This window comes from Spinacia oleracea, chromosome 4, assembly GCF_020520425.1.
Source record: "Spinacia oleracea cultivar Varoflay chromosome 4, BTI_SOV_V1, whole genome shotgun sequence".
Taxonomy (NCBI): domain Eukaryota; kingdom Viridiplantae; phylum Streptophyta; class Magnoliopsida; order Caryophyllales; family Amaranthaceae; genus Spinacia; species Spinacia oleracea.
The window spans coordinates 4,935,739-4,951,443 of NC_079490.1; the positions used below are offsets into that span (position 1 = coordinate 4,935,739).

At 37.9% G+C, this 15,705-nt stretch overlaps 1 protein-coding gene and 1 pseudogene across 1 annotated transcript; one reads left to right on the top strand and one right to left on the bottom strand.

Moving 5' to 3' along the window:
* The first annotated feature begins 1,363 nt into the window (after positions 1-1,363).
* LOC110793193 (wall-associated receptor kinase 5-like) lies at positions 1,364-5,656 on the top strand. The gene is made up of 3 exons (XM_021998041.2): positions 1,364-3,160; positions 3,240-3,419; positions 3,979-5,656. Exons 1-3 carry the CDS (start codon positions 2,200-2,202, stop codon positions 5,166-5,168), a joined length of 2,331 nt encoding a protein of 776 aa, XP_021853733.2. The 5' UTR covers positions 1,364-2,199; the 3' UTR covers positions 5,169-5,656.
* Positions 5,657-6,205: 549 nt separating this feature from the next.
* LOC110793200 (F-box protein At3g07870-like) lies at positions 6,206-10,846 on the bottom strand (annotated as a pseudogene).
* Between the last annotated feature and the right edge of the window lie 4,859 nt (positions 10,847-15,705).

Below are 15,705 nucleotides of genomic sequence, written 5' to 3' on the forward strand. Positions count from 1 at the left end.
TTTGCATAAGATTGTTGTGAGGGTATGGTCTCTTTTCTAAAATAGTACTCCCTCCGTCCCTTAATACTCGCACCGCTTTCTTTTTCGGGCCGTCCCTTAATACTTGCACCGCTTCTATAAATGGAAATTTTTAACAATATTATATTATTTCTCACACTTACCTACTACCCCACCTACACCCCTATTCTTTACAAAAAATTATTTAAAAATTCACATTCTCCACTCACCACTCCCCATCCCTTACACATTTTCCACTAACTATATTAAAAAAATACCCCACTATCAACTAACACCATTAAATTAATAAGTCAATTTAAATGTCTTAAACTCCGCACCGGTCAAACCGGTGCGAGTATTAAGGGACGGAGGGAGTAATAGTTAATGATTGTATTCTTCGAAATGTCTCAATTTCAATCAAGTAATTGGGATACTATTGGAATGGCACAAATTATTGTAACAAATATTGTACTCCGTAGTAAAATAATGTCACATACTCTTAATTATTAGGAGCTGATGAAGTTATGAATTACATAGTATTATTTTTATTATTGTGTATCCATGTTCTAATACAATGAGTAGGTTTAACTAGGTAAATAATTACAATGGTAAGAACACCAAGTTACTAATTGACCCCAGCCAGATAATTTCACAAGTCTCATTACATAAATAAAATGTGAGGTAAATAATGAAACTCGTAGATATAGGCGTTAATGCATACATTAGCTTTGGCGGCAGAATCGGCTAAACTTATTCCCCAAATTGAAACTGAGGGTTGAGAGTTTAAGGCTTACTGTCACCAGGTTGGTGTAGGAGTTAGCCTTTTGCCTAAGCTTTTGGTTGGGGGGGCTAAAGTACATTCATAAATACACATGCACACCCTAGCGGGCACATTGCGCTAGAAAACACAATGTTCGGAAAGTAAATGTTATATTTCTGACACTTTTTCTGGTTTTTCTTCAGAGGATCAAGAGTCTAGACTCTAGACTCAAAATAATTGGATGTATCCATAGCAGCAGGAGACATGCAGAAGTAAGAGTTGATGAAGAATTATTGGATGTTAAATTCTTGACACTTATTTACCCAATCTGGCTGCGTTTCTGGCTATATATCCATTTAACCATATAAAGCTTATTTTTCCTGGTCAAGTGATTATAGAGTGCATGAATTGATATGAAATGAGGTTAAACTTGATTAAATTTTGTTCTTCCCCTCTTCAGGTGCCAATAGCTTTAGAGGCTTCCATCTGAAATTTGCCTCCTGCTGCTATGGATCCATCCAATAATTTGATGCAGTGGCTTTTGCATCTGAAAACAAAGGAAGATCATTGCAAGCTATTGTGGAGCAGGTTCGTGATGGTAGCACAATTAGTCTACTTGCTCCCTGAGTTTCAGTATGTTCAGGTTTTTGTGGCTGTAATCCAAGTACATAAGCTAGCAAACAAGTCTGATATTATAGGTTTGCTTGATAGAGATGATACTTGTGCAAAACAAGTTGCACGCATCTCAATAGAAAAGGAATGTTTTAGAAGCTTGTCTATTATATGCAAATACGACTTTATCATGACATTTCTCATTTATCATCTTTATTGCATTAACCAAAACATCATAAGTGTCCGTCTTTTACAAGAGAATTTTTTATACCTTAGCACGCACGGTCCAACAACTAGTAGTTTACAATTTGTGAGTGGATTGTGTTTCCACACCTAAAGTTTTCGAAGTACTTCCTCCTTATTTACATACTCCTTTATGACCATATTGGATTTATGAATTACATATTTGTAACTATGTAAAGGAAGATATGACAATGCCAAATTATGTTAGATTTGATCTAATGTATTTTTTTGAATATTGACTTTTATAATTTTTACTGATAAATAATTAAGGGTACTAGTAGTTATAAGTGTATTTGTAAGCGTAAAAGTCAAACTATTGCAACTAAAAAAATCGAGGAAGTATAATTTTTTATTATAAATTGGAAATCTTTTGAAGATGACAGAATTAAAAGACCAAATATTTAGAAGACAAAGTCCAATGCAGCTTCTGAGGTCTTATATTTGACATTAATTAAGGATGGAAGTCTTTACCTACCATATTGAATTATTAGGCAGTCAAATTCTATATCTTGTTATATACTGCAATTTTTCTATGGAACAACTTTTTTTATAATATCTGAGTTCTGAAACTAATTTGAACTGTAAACATGCATCTCCTGAGGCTTTTCCTCATCCTCTCCTCAATGGTTGCAGTCACAGTAGTTGGCGTTAAGGCGTCAACGGCACCAACCAACATGTTAACAGCTGCAAACACCACCAAACCTGGTTGTTCGAGGAAATGTGGTGACTTAACCGTACCATACCCCTTTGGCATTGGTACTAACTGCTCTCTTGATCGCAGCTGGTTCACTATCCGATGTAATACTTCTTACAATCCTCCAAGAGCTTTCTCAGTGGTTGGCCTCGGGTTTTCAGGAAATCCGGAAATCTTGAATATAACTGAGAATCAGGTAATGGTTCGGAATTCTCAGATAGCTTCCAAATGCTACGATCCCCAGGGAAACGAGGTCTCAGGAAGTACAGGGAACTTTGATATATATGATTCTCCCTTTACTTATTCAAACACAAATAAGCTGATAGTTGTTGGCTGTAATGATTATGCACTAATTTCTGCTTCAGCTGGGACCGTATCAAGGGGGAGTCAATTCAATTTTAGAGCTGGTTGCCTGGCCTTGTGCTCCAACCCAAATGAGGTGATTCAGGGATCTTGTTCGGGTTTGGGTTGTTGCCAGTCATCCTTCCCAGTAGGTCTGCAATCATTTACAGTTACTCTTTCGAGCTTGCAGAATCGCTCTATTGGTGGAGTCTCATCTGTTCAGCCTTGTGGATATGCTTTTTTTGCTGGAAATGACAGCTTCAGCTTTCATGGAGCTTCAGATTTGAGTGGCACGGTTGTAAACAGAACAATACAGCAAATCCCTCTTGTGCTTGATTGGTCTGTTGGAGTCACTCCTGGAACTAGGCTTACATGTGATCAAGCGAGAAGAAATTCAACTACTTATATTTGTCAGTCGAATACAAGGTGTATTGATTCGAATGAAGGTGGTTATCGTTGCAGATGCCTGTCAGGCTACGAGGGTAATCCCTACCTAGAACCAGGTTGCACAGGTTAGTAGTTGCAGGTTTATTTTCAGCAGAAAAACCAAAATTTGGTTTTTGACAAGAAAATTTGCCTGTCATTTCTTAGATGTTGATGAGTGCGCTACTGGTTCGAACAATCCATGTGCCATGGCGTGTCTTAACACTCCAGGGAGTTTCCAATGCTATTGCCCGAGTGGGTATTCCGGTGATGGATATAGAAATGGGACAGGCGGTTGCATAAGGATTCCTGATAACAGTTCGTCATCCCTTAAGAAAATCATTCTAGGTAATATATCTCTGAATTCATTGATTTTTGTAGAACAGATGTCAGTTTTCCAACTACTCCCTCCATCCTAATTTATTCTTTACACTTTCCGTTTCTAGTGTCCCATTTTCATCTTTACGCTTAAAATCTTTCCTTTTATATTGTAGCATAAAAGTCCTTTATATTATGTCAAAAATCGTGTCAAATGATTATTTCAACCAATCAAATTCATTGGGCCATTTTAACCATTAAATCTATCACACTTTCCCATCCGAACATTAAATCTTTCTCATTTTTCCAATTTCAAAATTTTGATAAAAGTTAATTTTTAGTAAACGTAATTTGCATTCTTTAAGTTAAACAAAAAGAGAATATTTTTCCACATTTAATTATTTGTTACATAGCGTGTATGATACCAAACGTAAAGAATAAAAAGGGACAGAGGGAGTAGTTCTTGAATGTTTGAATGGTGAAAAGTAATTTGTTCACAAATTCGATATTTGAAGTGCTTTGTAATGTGTTCATCTTCAAAATCGACATTGTTGCTAATTACTGTGTAATTTCTCCCACATATTAATAGGACTAGGCATATCCTTGGGATCAATGCTTCTGCTCCTTGCTAGTTGGTATTTATATTCTTTTCTCAAAAGGAGGAGAATAGTTAAGCAAAGAGCGGCACACTTTGAGAGAAATGGCGGCTTATTGTTGCAACAACAGATGTCTTCTTCTGATGAAAATGTCGTAGCAAGAATGAAAATCTTTACAGTTGAAGAGTTAGAAAGAGCCACAGACAACTTCAATAAGGACAGAATACTCGGGCAAGGAGGCCAAGGTACGGTTTACAAGGGAATGTTGAGCGAAGGAAAGATCGTTGCCATAAAGAAGTCTAAAATGGTGGATGCAACTCGAGAATTCATTAACGAAGTGGTTATCTTATCACAAATCAATCATCGGAATATAGTCAAATTACTGGGATGTTGTTTAGAGACTGAAGTTCCTTTACTAGTTTACGAGTACATTACAAACGGAACTCTTTTCCATCAAATACACAACCCGAGTGAAGAGTTCCCAATCACATGGAGAATGCGGTTGCAGATTGCTTCTGATTCAGCCGGTGCACTAACTTACCTACACTCATCATCTTCTGTTCCTATTCTACACCGAGACATCAAATCTTCTAACATACTTTTGGATGAAAAGTACAGGGCAAAGGTGTCAGATTTCGGGACTTCGAGATCAATAGCCCTGGATCAAACCCATGTAACAACCCGTGTGGTGGGTACGTTCGGGTATCTTGACCCGGAGTATTTCCAGTCAAGCCAGTTTACTGAAAAGAGTGATGTTTACAGTTTCGGGGTTGTACTTGTTGAGCTTCTGACAGGACAGAAGGCAGTACGTAGTGCATTCGAGGAAGACAGGAGTTTAACTTCATGGTTTCTCTCGCATATGGAAGCTTCTAGTCTGCTTGAAATCGTGGACACTCAACTCATACAAGAAGGCTCAAACGAAGAGTTTTACATCATTGCTGATCTCGCAAAACGGTGTTTAAACTTGGATGGGAAGAGTAGGCCGAACATGAAGGAAGTTCTGATCAAAATTGAAGAGTTGTTGTCACTTCATTTGCCCCAACAGGTCGGGCCTGGAACTAAGGAAGTGTTTGGCGGTGTAACGGGAAATGTATACGACGAGTTTTCGACTACGAGCACGTTTTATATGGAAAATAACACTTCAAGTTCTGCTGAATTTTCGTTGTTATTCAATCCCAGATGATAAATGTGTCTAAATTCTGCTGAATTATCTTTGTTATTCAATCCCAGATGATACATAATGGCTCCTTGGACCTGTGGTTGTTGATCAGTTACTTTCTTTGAAGATCTAGCAACATTTATTGGGGTTTTGAACAATAGGTACGTGGAGTCTACGATACAACATACTTGTCGAGTGAAAATAATGTAGCGTAATTGAACGCATTTATTTATTTATTTATTTTTATGTTTACTGTATTTTAAGGTGAGGAAATGGCTTGAAATGTTGGAATGATGATACTAAGACGAATGTAATTATGTTCATTTTTTGGAGCATAGTTGTATACAGAGTAGTGTATTTGTTTATTTTTGGGTAGAGAAAGCCACATAAAGTAATACGGAGTAATGTAGATGGAATTTGATATCAGATGTATTACTTTTTTGTTACTCTATAGATTATAAGATTGTACGGGGTACATGGTTAAATGACCAAGTAGATTTTTTTTTTTAGTACGTCTCCGTATTTTTTTAGAGGTGTAATTACTATTTTCGGCAGTATTTTTCTAGGAGTTATAATTTTATTTCCAATTGTTTAAACCCAATTTCATTTATTTTCATTTTTACACCCTGCTTGCTTTTTATTTATTTATTTATTGTCTACCTACACCATATGCATAGTATTATACCAAATTCAACTATGTTTTGTGTCAGTCAACATGTAACTCATAAAAATATATGGAGGCCGAGAGTCAAGAAAAACAACAATGAGGAACACAATAGTGATAGCGTTTGAGATTTTTTTTAAAAAAAATTATTTAAGGAACCATAAGAGAGAACAGTAAAATATTAAATGAGTATGTGATTGGTTTGTTTATTATGCATTTGTTTTGTGAAGATAAATATATTACACATTTTATACAAAAAATGATCAAAGTGCATGTGCGGGATCTAATCTAGTTTTGTTATATATGTAACACGGTAATTTAGACTTTGTACGTTAACATTTTTGCGTTCAATGTTTAGTTTTTCTTAGAAAAAAACTAAGACGGTTTTTCCACAAAATACCCCCGAGTTTTCATAAGATTCAACAAGATTCTCACAAAATTTCCAAAATAGACCAAATATGCCTAAATTTTCAGAAGTGCGTCAAAATATCCTTAATGAATAATGCTCTTAGTCATTAGCCCTAATTAATCCTAATTAACTAACCATTAACTAAAACTACATGTCAAAGCATAATAAAAGAGTTGCATAATATAGCATTAACATGGACAATCAGAAATGGCAAGTTGAATTTCTGTAACAACTAACAAGAGAAGTAGGTGTCCATGATATATTCCACATTTCCTTCTCCCCTTTGCTTTCAGTATCCTTCACTCGTACATGTTAATCTTGATCCTTCATGGAAGACGCTCGATCTTTAACTTCGAGACAACTGCTTTAGAGGTTTGAAGTTAGTAAAAGACATGAAACTATGAGCACTATCTACGTTAATGATGGCCATGGGCCGGGCCAACCCAACCCGGCACGGCCCGAAAATAGCCAGACCCGACCCAGCACGAAAAATGCACGGCCCGACACGAGCACAAAGTCGTGGGCTGGGCCGTATTTTTTTTAGAAAAAGCTCGATTCAACCCGTCACGTCAAAGCACACTACATTTAGTAAAATTAGGCTTAAGAATGCCGGCCCCATCCGGCCCGACAGCCCATGGGCTTGGGCCTAGCCCATGTTTTGAACTTTCCGGTCCGGCCCAACATGATACAATGTGGGCCTAACTTGGGCCCGGTCCATTTAGACCCACATCATGTGGGCTTGGCCTGAAGCCCCGCCTGGCCTAGCCCACGGCCATCTTTATCTACATATAACACAAACCCACAAGGACCTTATATGAATAAACTTCACTCAGATCAAATTTCAAAAGCTTGTGCAAATTCTTTAAGGAAATGAGTGCTCTATGACAAAGTAGCAATCCTTGTTATTACTTATTAGTGGTCTTAAAACTACAATCAACAACTACCATAAAACAATAATTCCAAGTCTAATCGGCGTTGATTGGGTCCGATCAAGTGTTAACATAAGCTGATCGAGTTCAATCAAGTTTAATAAATTCAGTTCAGATAAATTCTTATCATGCACCCATTAGTAGATTACCTAAGAAAGTAGCTTCCAAGACGGCATACTTCAAATTCTCCTTTCTTACTACTTCAAGTGTCAAGAAGGTGAAATTACTCAAATTTAGGAGATAGTAAACTCTCAGTCACATTAGTCAGGGTAAAAGGTCTAAGTGAGCAGTTAGGCTAGTACTCAATATCATAGCACAACGAGGTTTATGCTCAAACTCAAACTCAAACTCAAGAATGTTATTATTCAAGCAAAACCTCATGCCTACGTTTTGGTTTAGTCGCCATATGCTAACAGATAATCCTGCTTCTGAAATTTCTGAATGTAAATTTCCCTTCAATCCTAATACTATGCAATTCGTACTTTTCTATTTGTTTATTTGATTTTCTTTCTATTATTTGATCACTCGGGAATGGGGGGGGGGGGGGGGGGGGGGGGGGGGGGGGGGGGGCCGGGCCGGGCCGGGCCTGGCCTGGCCGGAAAGTTCAAAACAAGGCCCAGGCCCGGCACGAGCCCAACGGCTTGAAACGTTAAAAAAATGTGTTAAATGCATCAATGGGGGAACTACCTGAATGTGTGTGCAAATGTGCAAATTTCACACAACGTATTGACAGAACCAGATTATGCATTCCTATCTAATTAGATGTTTTTGAATACAAGTATAAAATTGATCATGATATCAGATCAGTATTGGGTTAAAACGTAGGGACCTAATTTTCAATTAGCTTATGTTTAGCAATTAGGAAAATATAAGTGTGCAATAATAGCAGCTCCAGAACTAAACCCTTCACCTACTAATATAAGAATGATGGGAAAAGAAACAGCTAATCAGCTGGCCAAAACCAAAACCCACACATAAACAGATGAAGTGAACTGCCACGCATCATTATTTCATCAATTAATGCCACACTCGTTTTTTTTTGTGCAAACAATGGATTTACCAGGAAACACAACAAAAGGTCTTAGAACATAATAGCCTTTACTATGACACAAACTCTTAATTAAGGCAGCGGGTGCACAATAAATATTGTAAAGCGGGTGTAAAATTACCTTAAATTGACTCTTTGTTGATATGTTAATATTGCTCCCTAAAGAAAAATTGACAACCCCCAAACTGAAGAAAGGTGAAAAGAAAACAGTACAAACAAATCTAAATATTCTCACCAGCAATGTTGTAGCATGAATCCTATGAAAGGTAAGGATGTCAAAAACTAACTTGCAAATTTAAACCATAGGTTGCAAGACCATGACAAAAAAAAGCAGAATAACTGTAAAACGAAACAAGCCTAGACAATGAATCTCTAAAAATCTAAATCACATAGAGTGACCAAAAAGAAGCAGAATAACTGTAAAACATAAGCAGCTTGTCTTCTGCAAACTGAAAAGAAACAACCACAGAGCAACATATGTTGCTTGTCTTTTGCAAACTAAACAGCATACCATGATCAGAACAAAAAACTGTTGCTATCCCTACATCCGAAGTCTACTATCTAATCTCCATCCTTTTTTTCCTTGTAGCTAAACAACAAGCTATCGTAAGACGACAGAGAAATTGATGGTCACAGAGAAGCAGAATTCGAATGCCACAAGCAAGCACACTATCTAACCATTCTAAATTACAATATCCAAATTTGTCATGGGATGTGCAGGAAGGAATCCTCAATTTGATAACAGATAGGAAGCTCAAAGCTAGACAATAAAACTGAACCCTACATGGAAATCAATCAATGCAAACCATTAAAGTTTTATGATGTTGTTAATGGTCCAGATACAATCTAATAACATCACGGAAAAGTACCCCAACACCATAAGAGAAATCTGAATTGTAGTATCGTTGACTATCGTTTAGGATTCCCATTTAGAAAGTAAAATTTATGTAGTCCTCAACCTTCATGTAAAGAAATGGGTAAGGGAAAACAGTTACGCTAAAGAAATTGCAACAACAGTTAGAAACATTGTACCTTTAGTAAATGTCACATTCACATGGTAGATTCCTTGACATATCTCCACCAGCTTTCAATTCATCATCTACTCGTACTTCATCTTTGACCTCATCATCAACTCGTACTTCATCTTTGACCTCATTATCTACTCGTACTTCATCTTTGACCTCATCATCTACTCGTACTTCATCTTTGACCTCATCATCTGAAATAGATTTCCCCTCATTGAACAGTGCCAAACCTTCATTGTATGATCCCAAATAAAATCCTTGGAGTTTCCCCTCAAAGGCTTCTAGTACCTCATTTTTATCTGTATTATCACAGTCAGTAGAAAGCACTCCGAGAACACTCTCACTTCTCCAATAATAACAACAACGGCTTGCAAACATTAAAAAATTCTCGTTCTTCCTAAAGCACAACGCCCAAGGCACCGGGTAATAAGCTGCTTTACTAAATCTGAAAGATTTAGTCCAAGAATCCTCACTGCCATACTCTTTCATCACCCATATGGAAAACTCACATTCATTATCTGGCATTACAATTAGTGCAAGCATATCACAGCAAGTTGTGACCCTCAACTTATTTGACTTAGTATCAGAGCCCTCAATACAAGCAGGGAACTTCAGTTCACCAAAGAACTCGTCTTGCACATTGAAAGTCACAATAACCCTCCAAACTTCCTCCAAACATCGCATACCTTTTGTAGGTTGCACAATGAATCCAGGCCAATGCACACACCCATTTAAATAACATTGTGAATAACAGTTCTCATCGCGATAATACCCAAACATATGTCGAATGTAGTACATGGGAGGAGAAGCAGATATGGTTCTCCATAATCCAGAACTAACCGAGTAAATCTCCACAAGTGGAGGAAGCTGATTTGGTCCACAATCAGCATCAAGGTAAACTAGACGAACCACCTTGTAATCATTCGTAAGCTCATCGAACCCGAACCCAACACACATGTCATACGGGCCACACGGCTGGAATGTAAAATTAGGATAAGGGACTTCTACTACTTTCCTTATACTAGGGTTCCAAAGATAGATTATATTAGTGTATGTATTAACATCATCAGACAAACAAATAACACCATTACAAGAACCCACAATGTTGAAAAACAACTAGCACGATCTAATTCAACTGGCATTTGTTGAAACAACAAATTGGATTCAGAAACTCCATTATCTGGGTGCAAAGAAAAATACTCCTTGGATTTTCCATCTCCTTCTAGATAGTACCTAAGCAATATAAAGGGGTTATCTTTTGATTTTTTGTTGTGGGAAGCCATAAATTCAGGGCTAGTGATGAAATTCAACAAGGTTTTGCAAGTACATGCGCAAATAACAAGGGTTTTGATTGGAATTCTCAAGCAGATGTCTAACCATATATTCTTAGGCAATTTTTCCCACATCTTTGCGAAATTTAACTCCGTAATTGCAACAAAAACGAAGAATAACAACACAAAAGGGTATAATTTAGAAAAGGGTTAACTTATCTGCAAATTGGGTGAGCTTCAATCGTTCAACTGATGTATGCTCCTGATCGACAGCTCATTCCATATCTAGGGTATTTGGGAATTTGGATGTCTGTTTCATGCTGGGGAACAGGGGTGATTCCGGGTGAATGGGTGATCAAGTATAATGGGTACCCTGCACCCAAACGTAAATAATCGTCGGGTAGAACCGTTTTAAAATTCTTTATGTTTTTTATTTTTTCTAAAAATTATGGTAGAAAAGAAAAAAATATAATAAAAAAATCAATTGTACTTGGAAGCTAAAATTAAATATATCACAATATGGTAATATTTACGCATAATAAATGAGAGAATTAAATTTCTAAGAAGTTTATATTATATTATTAAGGAAAAATCGGCCCGATTAAAAATCAGGTTTTGGACTAGACCGGACTAGACCGAAGATCGAAAATTGATATTACTTGAATCAGAGACCGGGCCGATTGCCTTCAGTCTGTTACGGTCCGGTATGGGTCGGTCCGGTCCGGACCAATTTTCGCACACCTGTCACCCATAAGTTTAGTCATCTTTTTTTCTTTTCTACTTTTATCCTACCCATACTAAATTAAAGAAATAAACAATAAACAATAATATTTTCATTTGTCATCACTACATTCTATTCTATTCCCAAGAATTAATTTTGGTCATGGGTATGACTAGGTCATGCTTCTCTCTCTTCCCTGCTTCTTATATCTCATAATTCCTCCGTCTTTTAATGCTCGCAACGTTTGGACTTTTGCCACTAATCATATAATCTACTTTGACTATTCGTAGTGTTTTTTATATAAGATAAAACATAGTCATGTGGGATCTTGTTAGATTCGTCTCAATGTGTATTTTCAAAATATCAACATTTAATAATTTTTGCATAAAGAGAATTTAAGATATAAATAATCAAAGTTGTGCATTGGCATGCATGAAACTAACAATCGTTGCGAGTACTAAAAGACGGAGGAAGTATTTCTTTATTATTTTTATTGCTCTCTCCCTCCTCATGACCAATTCATACAAGAGGTTGGAGAGGAGGCATGTTGTGATGTGTGAGCAAACACATCACATGGGTATTATCGTAAATTTACACCAACGTCAAACAAATTAGGAACAAGACAAAATGAATAGAACAATCGGAAAATACAAAATTAATAAATAAAAGAGAAGAGAATGACAGAAAAAGAGGAGAGAGAAAGTGACATGAAGTACCAATTTATCTTTTACAAAATGCCATTTTCTTTTTAAATGTACTATTTCTCTAAAATACAAGTACCATTTTTTAACAAAACACCATTTTTATTTACAAAATACCATTCGTATTTAGAAAATACCATTTTATTTCATTTTTTGTACCATTACATAATATATTCGTATCCATAATCGATCCAAAAACGTATGACAACAAGCAATTTTGTCTCTTTGTTGCTGTTATGTTTTTTGTGGTACATCACAACATGTGATTTTGACTTCCTCAGTCATGCAATGGCTGGCTACACTCAGTGGAAGTGTGGAACCAGTTCTAGATTTTGAAATCCTCGAAAGACAAAATATCTTTTCAAAATGAAAATATTTAGAATAAAATCGATACAAAGTACTCCGTACAATCATACTAGATATCGAAAAAAATCAGTTCTAACTAGTTTGACCTGTTCCAAATTGTTGGAAACCATTCTAATTGGTTTAGGTCCGATAATAAGATCCTAACCAGTCTCACTCAGGCGCACAATTCTAGTTTTACTCGAAGCTGGTATTGAGTCAGCCCTGTCAAACATGGAAAAAAAAATTATATCGCTCTGGCATAGTGTAAACACCACATGTTACTATTTGTACTAGGTAGTGGCGCAATATTATTTTTTGGACAAACACAGCATAGCATGAAAAATCATGCTAGAACAAGTAAAATTTGGTTTAGGCGTAAGCACAATTCGTGACTTGGATAGTGTTTGAGTCTTCCTTCTAACTAAATTAGTTGACATATTATATACTAAATTAGGAATTGAAGAGAAGGTGAAGAAATTGTTAATGGAGATTTGGTTTCCACGGAAACCGGGAAAGTGGGTTATTTGGGGAAGGAGATAGAACTTTTAAAACTTATTTATTAGCTGACAACAATTTTTTTGGGGCCCCCAAAATAATGGGGACCTGTGCTGTATTTCCTATTGGATCTCTTTATAGCCGGGCCTGAACAATGGCGGGGACTTGGGGAGGAAAGAGAAATGTTTGGAGTTAGATGTTTCACAAAAAGGAGAATTAATTATCTTTTGATTTTCAAAGCTTTTTTTTACATCTTGAAAATCCCGTTAACGGAGTCCAAGTCAGTAACATGGAGACAGTTAAAAAATGCATACGAAAATGCATACGAAATTACTTTTTTATCCCCGCCCACTTGTGGTTTAGACAGCCTCTTTGAAACACCTGCATTCATTTCGCAAAAGACGATATCGCCCTTTTAAAACAACACCCCCCGACCCTCATTTCTCACGCCCCCAGCAAATTCCGGCAGGGACAAACCAGGTAACCACCATCATCACCTTCGCAGCCGCACATGGAATTGAAGAAATACATCACCCGAAATGCAATTGATGAATTCGGCTGCCATGAATAAGGAAGCCATTGATGTCGAACTGGAAATCGCAGCTAGACTTATAATACTTCTCGAACGCCTCCCACCTTCATCCCTTCCGATCTCCCTGCCGCACCCACCTTCATCACCCACCTTGCACCTCACCAATCACCATCTTCAACATGAATTTCAGAAGAAAAAAATACAATCAAAATTTGTAATCGCGGTACCACACGGTATTCCTGCGGCGGACACGGCGATACCGCGGAAAAACTCCGGTACCATGCACAATTCTTGCGCAGTATCAACGTGTCCGCGGCGGGAATTCCGTGCGTTACCCATTAAAAAAAACGAGGTTTCTTAGTGCTCCTTGCAGCTGAAACTCTGTGAAAGGAAGATTCAGAGAGAAAAGAAGGAAAAATGATAGAAGATTGTTAAGATATGTATAGAGAATATTATGAGAATATATTGTGAGAGTTTTATGGCAATTAGGATTGTTTCCTAAAGTCTAGGATACCCTAGAAAACCTACGTACTATGTAATATATATTTCTCACAAGATCAATGACAAGGCAAGCAATCAAAGGCCCAAAACATATTTCTCATGGTATCGGAGCGCTGAAAGCTCAAAAACCTAATCAACAATGGCCGGTGATGAAGCACCGCCTCCTCCTCCACCAAAAATTGAACCAAACTCACCTTTTTTTCTTGGCTCACAAGATAGACCGGGAGACTTTATCACACCCACACGACTCAATCTTCACAACTATGATGATTGGGCCATGGACGTTCAAATAGCACTTGAAGCAAGACGAAAGTTCGACTTTCTAAATGGCACCATAACCGAACCATCTCCACCTTGTACTACCTCTGATTGGATAGCCATCAACGCTATGCTCGTGTCATGGATTATAAACACAATCGAACCAGAGGTAAAGTCAAATATCTCAAAGTTTAGGGAGGCTAAACGACTGTGGGATCACCTTAAACAGAGATTTGCAACCACAAACGGCCCTAGGATACAACATTTAAAATCATCCGATCCATTGCTAGGTGTGAACAGACTAAAACAATGTCTGTGTCGAGTTATTATGGGAAGCTAAATGCTCTATGGGAAGCTCTTGATATTCATGAACCTCTGATTTCTTGTTCTTGTTGCTCTAAGTGCACGGCATGTAGTACTCACGAAGTTCGGCGTGCCCAATCAAAACTACACGAGTTCTTAATGGGCTTGTATTCTAATTATTATGCAACTTTACGCACTAACATCTTGTCCCAGGACCCTCTACCGTCGCTCGACCGTGCGTACCAGCTTGTAACACAGGATGAACAGGTGCGCATGGGTAGGAGTGAGCAAGATGCAAAACCGAGTGATGTGGTCGGCTTCTCCATTCGTGCAGGCATGAGACGAGGAAGGGGCAGAACTGATCGTCCTGTGTGCACACAATGCAAGAAAACCGGGCACGAAGCTTCCTCGTGTTGGGCTCATCTAGTCTGCACTCATTGCGAAAAGACGGGACACGATGTTAGCAAATGTTACGAGATCGTAGGCTATCCGGATTCCTGGCACGACACTGCTCGGTATGATAATGGGGCAGCAAAGGGAAGCAGGAACGCTGGGGCAGGTCGTGGGACAGCCCGTGCCAATGTTGTTGCGGCTGGCAACAGTGTTGTGGGTGGCAGCAGCTCCAGTGAAAGCAATGCCTCCACGTTGTTCTCCAGTGAGCAATGGAAGGTTCTTGCAGGCTTATTCGGTAACGCAAAAGTTCTAGATGGTCGTTTAAATGGTAAGTTTGATGATGATTTGTGGATAATCGATACCGGGGCATCCAATCATGTTACTGGAAAACGAGAATGGTTGTTTGATACCCACACTTTTGAATGCCCAGTAGGGTTACCTAATGGAGAAATTTCAATTGCAACTTTGCAAGGGAGTGTGCAGTTGACAGATAAAATTACGCTCACTAATGTTCTTTATGTTCCCCAATTTAGCTGCAATTTACTTTCTGTGTCGCAACTTAATGATAATTTACACTCAATTGTCCAATTTGATTCTAATATATGTGCTATACAGGGCCAAACGAAGGAGGTGATTGGAATGGGAGTTAGGAGAGACGGGCTTTATTACTTTGGCAAAACTGAATCGGTGCAACATGTGTCTGTGGCTGAATTGACTTCGGATTTGGAGTTATGGCACAAACGGATGGGGCATCCTTCAAAGAAAGTGGTGAAATTACTTCCTCCTCTTCGTAGCATTCAGGGCAGTTTAAACAAAGCATGTGAGGTCTGCTTCCGAGCTAGACACTCTAGGGACAAATTTAATTTAAGTGAAAATAAGGCGAGTAGGATTTTTGAGAAAATACATTGTGATTTATGGGGTTCTTACAGACATGTTTCTTCTTGTGGAGCTCGTTATTTTTTGACA